This window comes from Danio rerio, chromosome 13, assembly GCF_052040795.2.
Source record: "Danio rerio strain M-AB ecotype USA chromosome 13, GRCz13ab, whole genome shotgun sequence".
Taxonomy (NCBI): Eukaryota; Metazoa; Chordata; class Actinopteri; order Cypriniformes; family Danionidae; genus Danio; species Danio rerio.
This window is the reverse complement of record NC_141033.1, coordinates 8,738,778-8,753,335: the sequence shown is the minus strand read 5'-3', so window position 1 is coordinate 8,753,335 and position 14,558 is coordinate 8,738,778. Positions and strand designations below refer to the sequence as shown.

Sequence of the window (14,558 nt, the reverse complement as noted above, 5' to 3'; positions counted from 1 at the left end):
TATATATATATATATATATATATATATATATATATGTGTGTGTGTAAATGATGTAATTTACATTAAAGATCCTGAGGTGTGGAATCTTTGAGTAAAGACTGTCATAAACATCTGACCATAATGCATCCACAAACATACATTGAAAAAACAAAAACAAATGATTTGTTGTGTAACATACATTAATAGACTCAAATTTAAATCTAATTTAAATAATTTTATTTTCACTTGACGGCAATATCCTTTTAATTTGAACTTCTTTAGTTTTTGAAGACAGAGGAAACTTTATATAGTTCTAAGTATGTGAATGGTATCTTTAGAGAATTTATGTGAAATTTCGGTTATTCATTTCAAAATACAGCAGCGAAGATAATTCAAAGACTTAAAGCTTTTATTTTGTAACAAAACACCTTTATTTTGAAAACGAAGCATGTTTCCTGTTGAAGCACTCCACTTGCTGCAAAATTCCACCTTTCATTTTCACAATCATACCAAAGTAGCTGTAACTGTACAGCAAGAGATTCGTGTATAACTTCAATTTGTTTTGTGAGTTGGATTTCATTGTCAATTATCATTATAAGTTTAACTGCTGTTGTACTTGTAACGTTAGTCTGCCGGTAATGTACTAACGTGAGCGTTTAAACGTCATCATAACTCATAACACGTTGAGTCACTGTGTTTTCACGTTTGAACATTTGTTTATGCTTGCAATCTTCATCAACATAAAATCAAGGCAGATAAGAAATTCAAATGAGAAACATATTCTAAATTGTTAAAAAGCTGCTTTTGTACATAATGTTTTTCAGGAAGTGCTTCAAAACACTTGATTTATGTGATTCATGGATGCTCTAAACGATAGCTGAAGTCATGAGTGGAAGGAGAAGGAGCAAACCCAATCGGGGTGGAGGCCGGTTTAATAAACCCAGGGGAGGTAGAGGAGGAGGAGGTGGTGGTGGAGGTGGAGGTGGAGGTGGAGGCAAGAAATTTGCCAGTGGAGGCTGGGATGATGGAGATGATTTCAGCCTGGATTTTGGTCCCAGTCGCTCATTCAAGCCTCCCTCCTCTAGAGGTTCAAGAGGTGGAGGTGTCCGCGGGGCTCAGGGTGGAAGAGGCAGAGGAAGATCTCTGGGACTACCTAGAAAACATGATGATGACGAGGAGAAGAGATCCAGGTTTAGATCAGAACAAGTGCCTCTTCCCTTGCAGAAGATTCACATGACGTCAGAGAACAAACTACAGGTCAAAGAACTTCTTCGGGAACTTCAGAATCAGGAGTATCAAACCCCTAACAGGTGAACTTGTGTTTGCTTCTATAGAAACAGCAGTCACCATTTATTTAGTAGTTTTATGTTCATATAATTCAATCATTTTAAAACACAATGCGAACAACTAATTTCAAGATCTATCAAAACATTACAAAATTTGGTTTGAATAGAATCTATGATTGGCTATTACATTTTTGGTTTCGTCTATTTAGCCAACAAAGCATTCAAAATGTTCTAATCAAATAAAAAAACAATAGCAACATGTATTATTATCTAGTTACACTCAACTCCTCAAACAGACATTTATATTGGTTTACATAGTTTTTAATGCTGAATAATGTGTTCTTGTCATGTAGTGGCTCTGATTATGAAGGTGGAGAGGAGGAAGAGGATGAGGAGTATGATGAGCTGGACCATCGAGAGGAAGGTCAGTACTGGATAACCCATGATGATGGAGTAGAATATGCGGAGACTGATGACTGGATGGAAGACCCTGTTGAGGAAAAGCACAAAAAACCCGAACCGGTGATCTCGCTGTTTGCTCTTGGAACTCTGTGCAGGTATACTGTTGCTAGAAGATTACCCTGTATAATTAGGTTCAGTATTATGTTTTTGAAAAGCAGCTATGCTTACTATTAATTCTACATTAAAATTAAAGTGGCAGTGTTTTAGGGTTTAAAACTTAAAACTGTGTTTCATTGTGGGATATAACAATTATACAATACATCAGTATGCTTAAATGACCAACATCTGCTCTATTTAGACTACTTAAAGTATTCTTGAAAGACACATGATAAAAAAAAGCTTCTGGTCAGTGTCCTTTTAATAATACTTGACCAATTTACATATCATATACCATCAAATTATGTTAACAAATTATTAATATTGAGAATCATCAAGTGTATTTTAAGAATGATATTTTTCTTTTCGTAAATTACATGTTATTTCATATTATAGTTTACTTTTAATATACAGTATGAGTAAACAATATACAAAATATATAGTATTGTACAGTAGAATTTTAACATGCATGCTAAATAATTTTTGAAGTATATTAAGGTAACTATTAATTAATTAATTAAAACATTAAGTCTTTCCCAAAGATGGGTTGCAGCTGGAAGGGCATCCGCTGCGTAAAACATGTGCTGGATAAGTTGGCGGTTCATTCCACTGCGACGACCCCGGATTAATGAAGGGACTAAGCCAAAAAGAAAACGAATGAACATTAAGCCTAATAAAAATGGTAATGATGGATTTATTGTATAATTATTATCATTAACAGAATTATGCGTGCAGATACTTTGTCTAGATCAGGGGTGGGCAAACTCGGTCCTGGACGGCCGGTGTCCTGCACGGTTTAGCTCCAACTCTAATCAAACACACCTGCTTATAGATTTCTAGTGATTTTGAAAACACTGATTACCATGTTCAGGTGTGTTTGATTAGTTTTGGAGCAAAAGTGTGCAGGACACCGGCCCTCCAGGACCGAGTTTGCCCACCCCTGGTCTAGATTGTAAGATTTTAAATCAGTGGTTCTCAAGCTTTTTTCATCAAGTACCACTTCAGAAAAATAGTCTCTCCAAGTACCACCATAATGACGAGGCAGATTTTTCCTATTATAAGAAATATTTATCATTGTCAGCTACGGTTATTCGCTGTATATATTAAGGAAACATACTGTTAACCAGGTTACGGATTTTTACTGTAGCATTTTTACAGTTTTTTACCGTTGAAATCACAGCCATTTTTTTTACAGTGTAACTTTAATTAAGCTATGCTTTAATTAAGCTATAATCTAGCTCCTATTCTTAGCATCTGATACCGCGATGAACTAAAGTATACATTCTAAGCACCCTGATGTGAGCAGCCGGTGCTGATCACATAAGTGTAATTGTTCGTGTCAGAGGCTTAAACTGTATTCATTTTTTTCTTTCATTATTCAGTATTCCTCCGCGTACCCATTGAAGGAAGCCTACGTACCACTAGTGGTATGCGTACCACAGTTTGAGAACTACTGTTATAGATGATCAATGTTTTATAAATTACTAAAATAGTCTCAGTGTTGTAGGTTTACAGTTGATTTTTTTGGGAGGGGGTATTGGGGTTGTGGCGCGGCTGGTAAGACTGACACTGACACAAACACAAGGAGTCATGGTTAATTTGTGTTAATTTGTTAATTTGAAGGTTTTATTTGGCCATTGAATAGACTTAAATTAATCACAATTTCCAGGATTAATTTTCTGATATGCAAAAACTTACAAAAACAAAACAAAGTCAAACATCCCAACCTGTAAGTATACAATACAGTGATAATCAAAACAACCTTTTAGTTGTTATTTTGTTTCTTTTAATGATAACAGTAAATAACTGAACAATTATTTGAACTGTACAACCATACAAGCTAAAAATGAACATTGAGGGCTCTAGACAAAACGCAGGGCGCAAACGCTTTCAGGGCATGTCAGAACGCGTTTTTGCTAATTTAAGGACGGGAAAACCTGCTTTGCGCCATGGCGCATGGTCTAAAAGGGTTGAGTTTATTTTCTTAATGAGTTATGAGTGTGTTTTGAGAATAAACCAATTAGAGTCTCATCTCCCATTCCCTTTAAGAGTCAGCTGCGTTGCGCCAAGAGCGCATTCGCTATTTACAGGACGCAAAGTAAGTCTAAGTGGAAAAAATGAGCATTTCACAAGCAAACAGTTAACAGTTGACAGTTTTTTTAACAGAAAACTGTTAAACAGAGCATCTACTGTGTGAGAATGAGAGGTAATGGATCTACTTTCACATTTGCTCTTGGATAGGGAAACCTTTACGCACAGACATTAATTAGTCTATAAATAAATAATTTTGTTTGTTAAGCGCAAATATTAGTTTCAAAACTATTTCTAAATTCAGTTCTAATTTCCAGCAAATGAATAAATGAACAATAATAACAAAATGAGCTCGAAAACCTGAGTTATATCCTAAAACACATGCTGTGGCCCATATGGTCTAAAACCTGACAGGTGGGCAAATCTAAGTTTGTTTTAAATAAAACAAATATAAATATGGATATAATAAATAATACTGCTAATAATAATAACATACAAAAGCAAATTGTTATGAATGAACTGAAAAAGCCTCCCGAGATGAAGAAGACATAAAAGCAGTGATTTTCATATTTATGTAGGCTAGAAAATAATGTTTTGTAATATTTTAATCCTTTATATTTATATTCTATATCTATTCTTATTATATCCTATATATATCCTTAATATTTAAATTTTTTCATATGTAAAGATATTTGCCTATTGCTCTCTTGTGCGTATTAAGCGAGGCGCAACTCTGCGCCGGAGTTTAGACCGGGTTAGTTTTGGTCTAATGAACAGTTAGTCTATTATAGTTTCTCAAAATAGCAACGCGCCAGCGGTCCACCTCAGAACGCCTTCCTTTTTAGACCAGAACGTCTATGGGCGCACAAATGAGCGCTAATGCATTTGCTATTTAAACAGCGTAGCACAACGCCTCAAAACGACTCTTGCGCCAAGCTGAAACTACCAAAAGACTACTGGGCCGTGACTTGCGCCACACTGCGCCGGGTGTATGATAGGGCCCTTATTGTTACATCATTTTAAAACAAAATGTAGCTTAAAGCAGCAAATGCTGTTATAAAAAGTATTAATTACCCTGTTCATGGTTGAGAAGTCCCTCTCACAGTTAACACTGCTGACTGGGAATGTCAGGGCAATAGAAGTTATTTTAAACGTAAAATAGAAAACTATCCTTTAAAAACTAGAGAGTGGGCCAGTTTGTCTCAAGCGCTATTAGTACACAAGTACACAACTAGAACATTGATATTTGCATACTTACTAAATAAATATACTTGCTTGTACCCTCCATATATTAGCAACTCAGTATTACCCATGTTGCAGGTATGGGTTTGACCGTGAGCGCAGCAGACAAGCTTTGGAAGCCGGAGAAGGAAGTGGATGCGGTGAGGTTGGAGCAACATTAGAGCTCCTCCTATCACAAATGTTCACAGAACGATTTGGCTCTAGCGCCCTCAGCCCGCAAACATCTGATCCCCCTTCACAGGGGGAATGTGTAGCTTTGCGACAGGAAGAGGCCTTTGCTTTGACGGCAATCTACGGCGAAAGGTTCTGCGAGCGCATCAGTAATCGGGTTTGGACTATTCAGCTTGATTTGCTGTGGTTGGATGAAAGACGGATCAAACTTTCTGACTCTAAGCATTCTAAAAAGCAGTCAGAGTCCAATCAGATTTGCAAGTTTTACTTAAGGGGGGCAGGTTGTAAGTTTGGGAATCGCTGCAAGTTCAAGCACCAAGTTCACGAATCAAGCACTTCAAGAGATCTTTGTAAGGCAAGTCAACCGGGGTTTAGCAACGCAGATGCTCCAATTTACCAGCTGGAGATTCGTTTCCAACCAGGCAGTTTATATCCTTTTCAACCTCCACTTGTGGCCTTCAGTAGTACAGATGAATCCCTCTCAGGGGCTGGACGTCTCAGTGTCACAGAGTATCTGTTCGGTCAGTCACTCAGAGCTGCAGAGGAAGGTGAGCCAGTGGTCTACACCCTTATTTCCAGCCTGGAAGAGGATGGTCCTGTCAGGGAGCTGCTGTTAGCTGCTCATCACAAGTATAGTGCCCCACCTCCTGTGCTGGCTCCTCCCACTGTCACACCGGCAAAGAGTCGAAGCAATAAAATCAATGTAGACAACAGGACTTCAGCAACTAGAGATCAGTCAACCTCAACTAGCATCAGCGAGATCACGAACCACAGAGTGAAACAAAAAGAAGGTAAGGAGCCGAACATCCTAAAGCCTCCATTATTTAATCATACTTATAATATTTCACTATATAATGAAAGTTTTGTGTTTAATTAGTTGCACAAATCCTAAGTGAGGATATTGATGATGTACAAGATGAAGGGGATGATGAAGATGAAGAGGAATGTATCCCAGTAGAAAACGAGAGCTATGTTAACTTGAGGAAGAGGATGGTGAAGAAGACTGAAATCAGAACTGAGCAAATGCAGGAAGAGAACAAGAAGCTGTGCAGAGAGTTCAAAAGGAAACGGGTAACACAATTCTACACCCTACGAATGAATTATTGTTGTCTAAAACCAGGCATTTCAGTTTCATTGTCCAACACCTGCACGACCAGAGCTTTTACTTCATAATGTCAGCAAGTGCGCTGTTTTCTTCTTTTTGATTGGCCAACATGATTGGGTTCATACCAATGGTGAAAGATTCGAATGAGGCAAATTCTGCACCTTTGTGGCAAACGCATTGCAAATTCTGCATCGTTCGCACTGCACAATGCCCTGACTCAAATCCAATAATACTTAATTCCCTTTTTGGTGTAAGTAATTTATTAATAATAGTTAATAAAAATTCCTTACATTTATATAGCGCTTTTCTGGGCACTCAAAGCGCTTTTACACAATGGGGGGGGGATCTCCTCATCCACCACCAGTGTGCAGCATCCACCTGGATGACGCGATGGCAGCCATTTTGCGCCAGACCGCACACCACACACCAGCTGATTGGTGGAGAGGAGACAGTGATGCAGCCAATTGGAATATGGGGATGGTTAGGAGGCCATGATGGACAGAGACCAGTGGGCAGATTTGGCCAGGATGCCAGGGTTAAACCCCTCTTTTCGAAGGACATCCTGGGATTTTTAACGACCACAGAGAGTCGGGACCCCGGTTTAATGTCTCATCCGAAAGACGGCGCTCACTGAGCAGTATATCGTCCCCGTCACTATACTGGGGCATTAGGACCCACACAGACTGCAGGTTGGGCGCCCCCTGCTGGCCTCACTAACACCACTTCCGGCAGCAACCTAGCTTTCCCATGTGGTCTCCCATCCTGGTACTGACCGGGCGCAGCCCTGCTTAGCTTCAGTTAGCTTCATGTGAGAGTTGCAGAGAGCTAGCTGCCGGCAAGTAAGTAAGTAAGTAAAGGTTTATTTATATAGCACCTTTCCCAGACATGGAGTCACAAAGTGCTTTACAATAAGAAAAAACAACTAAAAGAACACATGGCAATAAAAGAAGACATGTTAAAACATTAAAACTAATTAACAGTCCAAATACAGAAACACTAATACTGTTAATTAAAAGCGTGACCCAAAAAGGTGTGTCTTGATTAAAATGCTTTTAAAATAGTTCAACTGATCCCAGAGTTCTCAATGCTAAAGGGAGAGAGTTCCAGAGCCATCGGGCCACCACACAGAAAGCACCTTGAATTTTAAGTTGAGTTATGGGAAAGGCTAACAGGTCTTTGCCAGAAGACCTCAGAGACCGGCTACATGAGTGACTGCTTAAAAGATCTTGTATATACAGGGGTGCTTGACCATGCAGAGCTCTATATGTAATGGCCAAAATCTTAAAATTTCGCCCACTGAAGCTAAGCAGGGCTGCGCCCGGTCAGTACCTGGATGGGAGACCACATGGGAAAGCTAGGTTGCTGCCGGAAGTGGTGTTAGTGAGGCCAGCAGGGGGCGCCCAACCTGCGGTCTGTGTGGGTTCTAATGCCCCAGTATAGTGACGGGGACGCTATACTGCTCAGTGAGCGCCGTCTTTCGGATGAGACGTTAAACCGAGGTCCCGACTCTCTGTGGTCGTTAAAAATCCCAGGATGTCCTTCGAAAAGAGTAGGGGTTTAACCCCGGCATCCAGGCCAAATCTGCCCACTGGCCTATGTCCATCATGGCCTCCTAACCATCCCCATATTCCAATTGGCTTCATCGCTGTCTCCTCTCCACCAATCAGCTGGTGTGTGGTGTGCGGTCTGGCGCAAAATGGCTGCCGTCGCATCATCCAGGTGGATGCTGCACACTGGTGGTGGATGAGGAGATTCCCCCATTGTGTGTAAAGCGCTTTGAGTGCCCAGAAAAGCGCTATATAAATGTAAGGAATTATTATTATTATTATTATAAAATTTACACTAAAACTAATAGGAAGCCAGTGAAGTGCCTTAAGCACAGGTGTAATGTGTGACCTCCTACTGGTGTTAGTTAAAAGCCTCGCTGCTGCATTCTGCACAACTTGCAATCGCTCCATAGAGGATTTGTTTAGACAAGTGAACAGAACATTACAAAAATCCAATCGAGAAGAGACAAAGGCATGGACAAGCCTCTCCATCTCTTCCTTTGACACAATATCTCAGATTTTTCCTAAATGGTGTGAACCCATCATAAATGCAAAAAAGCCCCCTTAACATGCAGCACACAGTTTTTTGCCTTTTCGTGTGGACAGATTTATTTTTGTAAATGAAACTAAAATAATGAAAGAAAAACTCTTTTTGTAGTGTTTTCAGATCTTTCAAAAAAGGAAAAACTATTTTGGTTTTGCTTAACTGATCTTTATGTGTTTTTTCTTTCAGTCATCGAGGCGATACATATCAATGCAAGAGCAGAGGCAGAAACTCCCAGCATGGCAGAAGAGAGAGGCCATATTGGAGTGTTTGGTTAAGAACCAGGTTCTGGTTATCAGTGGAATGACCGGGTAGGACTGTGATCCACATAATTTATAATCTATTAACCTGTCTTGTTTGCATATCATATATTATTTATATTAATGTAACTTCAGGTGTGGGAAAACCACTCAGATTCCTCAGTTTATCTTGGATAATTTCCTCCAGACTGGACGGCCGGATAGAGTAGCCAACATTATTTGCACTCAGCCACGCAGAATCTCTGCCATTGCTGTTGCAACTCGAGTGGCTCAGGAGCGAGCAGAGGCCCTGGGGCACTCCACAGGCTACCAGATCCGCCTGGAGACCGTCAGGGTAACACCACTTTACATACCAACTGCATGTCATAAGATTTTCATCATCTTTTATCATTCGTTGTTTTATTGTTAATATAAATAATAGTATAAATTTGATTTGTAGATGAATTTATTTATTGAAATTATTTGTCATTTTTGTGTTTTCATTCTTTTGTTCTCAAATGAATTGTTTTCAAGTCATTTTTTTTTAAATAAAATAATTATTTTTAATAATAGTGATTTTTTTTTTTTCATGAAAACCATTTAAGGAAAATATATTCATAACAGATCCTCAAAAATCTTATTTAAAAGCTGGGGTTGGTACGATTTTTGTACTAGTTTAAGAGTCTTTTACTATTTTTAAGAATGTTAAGTCTTGTAAGTCTTGCAAAAATGTAAAATATTTTTATTATCATAATTCAGTTCAATTCTTCTTTATTTCTGTACTGCTTTTTTACAATTTAGATTGTGTCAATGCGGCTTCACATAGATGAAGAAAAAATAATACAAATACATAAATATTTCTAACTGTGGAACATTCCAGCAGTTCAGGCAGGCAGGAGAGTAATAGTAGATTTCTGGTTTAGTTCTAGTAAATTAAAACTGATTCAGCAGGGCTCAACAATAAGGACTGCCCGGTGGCCCGGGGCCAGCATGCGAGGCGCTCTGGACAGTAGACAGAATTGTTACTGGCTGGATTTGTAGTGCCTTGTCACAAGAGTTCAATTTGTCTGCGACTATTTGTCAATTGCATATAAATACAGTCTTAGAATCGAGAAACAGGTTGTGCTTTTAAGCCTTTAAATGCTGCCTTCTCAGTGATGTCGTAAACACCATGTTGCTTTTCGGTTCCTTCGATCTGATTGGATGTTGTGAGCATGTCGTTTTTTTTTGTAACCTGGTAAAAACCAGTATAGCGAAATGAATTTATGAGGCTAAAAGAATGTCTTGGAAGCAGACATTTACGTGGGTACAATGCGAAGATATGCTCATTATACATTTTTTAACATTTTAAAAATATAAAAATTCGAGATTCAAAACACATTTTTGACACAATATTAAAAACATGTGGCTAAGGAATATCTATTAACTTAACTTTTTTTTGGTGGGGCCAGTGAAAATATTCGCAGGGCAAGTAAAAATCTGAACCGCTGGCCCAATCAGGCCAGTAGAAAAAATCCTTAGCGTTGAACCCTGTTCAGTTCAGTGTAGTATAAATGACAATCCTGAAGTTGGGTTTATTTTAATTCAGGCTAAAAAGCAACTCCACAGATTACTTCACTGTTTTCTTGCCGTTAAAAACAAATAGTATTCTAGAATTTAGTTTATTCATGTGATGGTGATTTTTTTCACCAGCCATCACCAACTGAATTATCATAGTTGCTGTAGTTCCTGTTATGAATGTTTTGTGTAAACCATGGACTTAAAAAAATCAATTGAATGCAAGTTGAAAAAGTTTGTAAAACATTGTAATGTCTTTTTTCCTGTTCAGTTTAAAACATTAATAAAAAACAATAATAAAATATTTATTTTCTTTCCATTTAAAAAAAAATTATTTTGTTGTATTATTTTTTTTCTCTCTGAATGTCTGATTTTTGCATGGTAGTGTTATGCGGTAATACCTAGCCTTCTAATAGAAGTTTTTGTGTTTTGTTGCATCCAGTCCTCCATCACCAGGCTGATGTTCTGCACAACTGGTGTTCTTTTGAGGAGGTTAGAAGGTGATCCTGAGCTCAGCGGTGTCACACATGTGATCGTGGATGAGGTCCATGAACGAACAGAAGAGAGGTGTGTGGAAAGCTCAAATGCACATAAATAAACCGTCACATGAAGTGAATCTGACAGTAGCACAATACTTGTCTTGCAGTGACTTCCTGTTGCTGGTTTTGAAGGATCTGATTGTAAAAAGGACAGATCTGAAAGTAATTATGATGAGTGCAACCTTGAATGCTGAACTGTTCTCACAGTATTTCAACAACTGCCCCTGCATCCATATACCAGGTGAACCCCACATCATTTATCTTTCATTACACATTTATTTTTATGTACAGCTCTTGAAAAAAACAACATTTTGAAGTTATTAAAACTTGATTCTCTGGGATTTGCCATTAATAGGTGCTTGCCATTACTAAGAGTTATCATTTACATAATTTATTTGAATAGCAGAGTAAATAATAAATATCCAAACACATACTTATTATTATTTACTCTCCTAATGTCCTTTCAAAATAAATTAACAAAAAAAATTTCATTTTATATTGACGTTATATTTTTTATACATTAAATCTGAGCAATATCACACAAGTATAAGTGTTTATTGGCACTGGTGGGAGCAGGCATATATACAACAGTTTGAACGCATAATAACATCTAAAGTGGTTGCAAAACAGGCAATTTTTGCTCACATTTTAAGATAATAAGGCTGAACGTCATGAAGTGCCATCAGTCTACAGAGATTTCCCCTAGTTGCAATCTAAACAACTACATTCTTGACTAAAAAAGCCTCAAAAGTACATTATGAACCAAACGGAACTATTGTATGTATGTATATATGTATATACATATATACATACATACATTTGTAATTATACAGTTGAAGTCAGAATTATTAGCCCCCTTGTTTATTTTTTTCCCCAATTTCTGTTTAATGGAGAATAGCTCATTTCTAATAACTGATTTATTTTATCTTTGCCATGATGACTAATTATTATTTTACTAGATCTTTTTCAATACACTTCTATTGACCTTATTCTTCAATGCGGAAGTGCGCTCGTTTTTGCGATTGTTTTAGAACTTCCGATTCAGCTCCCTATGGGAGAAATGACTAGGAATAATAAACGGCAGAAAACGGTCAAACTACTTGCTCTACAAACAAGTGCGTCCATAACTATACAGACAAAACAGAGTAATGTAATAAGAAAATATCAGTTTGCAACATCAAACAGCAAAACAAGCTGTTTTTAGCTAAATGAATGGAAGTGAATGAGACTGGAAATCTTGAGCCAAAACAATTAAAATGTCTACGCCCACTTGTGCGCAGAGAATAAGGTAAATACAGCTTAAATCAAGTCAAATCACTTTTATTGTCACATCATCATCAGCAGCATGTGTGCTATGATGAGTGAAAAGCTTAGGTGCTGGCTCCAGACAGTACAAAATACAGTGCAAATAAAATGACAGTGTAAATACAGACAGTGCAAAATACAGACAGTGCAAATAAAATGACAGTGCAAATACAACAGCATACTACTCAAAAAAAAAAAAAAAAAAAAAAAAAAGAAACAGGACAATGTAAAATTGACAGCGATATGTACAATGAATAGGTGCCCACATAGTTGTAGGCAGTATTGTTTCAAGTATGGAATGGTTAAAGTGCAGTGCATGCTACATATTGATGGTATGCAGTGAGGGGTATGGAAGAGTCTGTGTGGGGTGTGTTAAGTGTTCATCAGCCTGATAATTTGAGGGAAGAAACTTTTCTACAGCCGGCGAGTGCGTGACCGGATGCTGCGGAACCGTCTGCCTGAGGGTAGCAGAGAGAAAAGTCTACGGTTTGGGTGGCTGGAGTAGCTGATTATTCTCTTGGCTTCCCTCATGCACCGCCTGGTGTAGATGTCCTGGAGGGAGGGAGGGAGTGTAGATGTCCTTAAAGTCCTTAAAGTGACATATAAAGGCTTAACTAGGGTAATTAGGTTAACGAGGCAGGTTAGGGTAATTAGCTAAGTTATTGTATTACAGTGGTTTGTACTGTAGACTATCAAAAAAAATTAATAGGGGGCTAATAATGTTGACCTTAAAATGTTTATTAAAAAATTAATAACAGCTTTTATTTTAGCCTAAATAAAACAAATAAAACTTTCTCCTGAAGTAAAAATATTATCAGACATACTGTGAAAATTTCCTGTTAAAAAGTTTTTGTTAAACATTATTTGGGAAATATTAAAAAAATAAATAAAATAAAATCAAAGGGGGGCTAATAAATCTGACTTCAATTGTATATACATTTAATAAATATATAATTACCTATGTATGTAGCAAGAGAGATTGCCTCAATATTTAAGTTATTTTATGTTTTTATTTATATCAGCATTTTGTCATTTTTGGTGAATTAGCTCTAAATCACATCCTTTATTGACGAATCCAGAGAAACAGTAATTATTAAGTTTCTCTTATTTTTTTCCAGAGCTGTAAAGCTTTTGCAATAATAAAAATAGATTTTAGTGCCTTAAAATAATGTAAACACTGTGTTGGATAATGGTGTAATGTACCACACATTTCTTACCTTATTATTACTTTAAGTTTTTTACACACATTTCAAAATTCCTTCCATCTTTAGGGCGTACTTTCCCAGTAGAGCAGTTCTTCCTTGAAGATGCCATTGCCAAGACCAGGTATTCACATCAAATGCATTTTATTTCAAACACAATTGTTTATTTTTTTACATGGATTCTTTACAAAATGATACAAATCCGGAAATTTTTTAACTCAAGGTTTTTATTCTTTTGCAATAAAGGTATGTAATTGAAGATGGCAGTCCATACCGGCGCTCCACAAAGCTAAATCGTTCCTCCGGTCCGGGTGGTACAACTGGAAAGGGACGAGCTCTAGTTGAAGACTTTGATGATGATTATGGTGGCTGGTCCTTCACCTCCTTCAGAAATAAGGAGTCCGTCAAAGACTCAGTTCCTGATCAGCAGCTCAGTCAACAAGATCTCACTGTCCGATATTCCAGTAAGAATATTTTGAGTCACCAGTTGTTTGCTTGTGCTTGTTTTGTGGGGAGTTTTCTATGGATTGGTCTGTTATCACTGCTTACCTGTTTAGGCAATTTGTTAAGCTTTTTCTGTAAATAGTGTTTACAAAAAACTACTGCCTTCCTGTTTATTCGTTCCTATTATACTTTATACACTGTCAGCTTCCTTTAGTGTGTAATGTTACTGTTCATAAAAGATCGGTAACACTTAACGGTAATGCATTCTTTAGCATGAACTAACAATGATCAACTCATCAGTTAAGCATTACTTGATTTTTGTTAATGTTAACTAAACATGTAGTAACATGTTAGGTAAGGCTTTAGTTAACATCAACTAATGATGAACAGTGACTGTAACTAATATTAATTGACACACATTCTATTCTAATCTCTTTACATCAACAGCTTAATAAGTTTGTTTACTTGCATACACTGAAGTATTTGTTCATGGATTACTAAACATGACCTAACAATAAACAACACATTTATTCAGCAATACTAAACCATAATTTTAACTAAACTTATATTAATAAGTTAATTAATACATTAGTTAACACATTTGTTAAGTCATTAGCATGACTTTATGTTAGTAAAACAGTAGATAATGCAGGAATAATGTACACTAATGAGGTTGGTAATTCTCTCAATGATCTGAGCACCATTTTAACATCTAAACAATGATTGATCCCACTTTATATTACTTAGCCTAAATCATCAAAAAAATACAGTGTACTTGCTGTGTATTTAGAATTCTAGGACAACACAAA

The 14,558-nt window shown here is 37.2% G+C and overlaps 1 protein-coding gene across 1 annotated transcript in view; it reads left to right on the top strand.

The window, feature by feature from the left end:
* Positions 1-436: 436 nt before the first annotated feature.
* dhx57 (DEAH (Asp-Glu-Ala-Asp/His) box polypeptide 57) overlaps positions 437-14,558 on the top strand; it is a 33,707-nt gene continuing 19,585 nt past the window's right edge. The window contains exons 1-11 of the mRNA XM_087278808.1: positions 437-543; positions 804-1,289; positions 1,619-1,822; positions 5,175-6,058; positions 6,145-6,338; positions 8,653-8,774; positions 8,859-9,057; positions 10,702-10,826; positions 10,906-11,039; positions 13,375-13,429; positions 13,552-13,769. Coding sequence (XP_087134934.1) covers positions 865-1,289; positions 1,619-1,822; positions 5,175-6,058; positions 6,145-6,338; positions 8,653-8,774; positions 8,859-9,057; positions 10,702-10,826; positions 10,906-11,039; positions 13,375-13,429; positions 13,552-13,769 — 2,560 coding nt within the window. The 5' untranslated portion in view covers positions 437-543; positions 804-864. The remainder of the gene's footprint in view (positions 544-803; positions 1,290-1,618; positions 1,823-5,174; positions 6,059-6,144; positions 6,339-8,652; positions 8,775-8,858; positions 9,058-10,701; positions 10,827-10,905; positions 11,040-13,374; positions 13,430-13,551; positions 13,770-14,558) is intronic.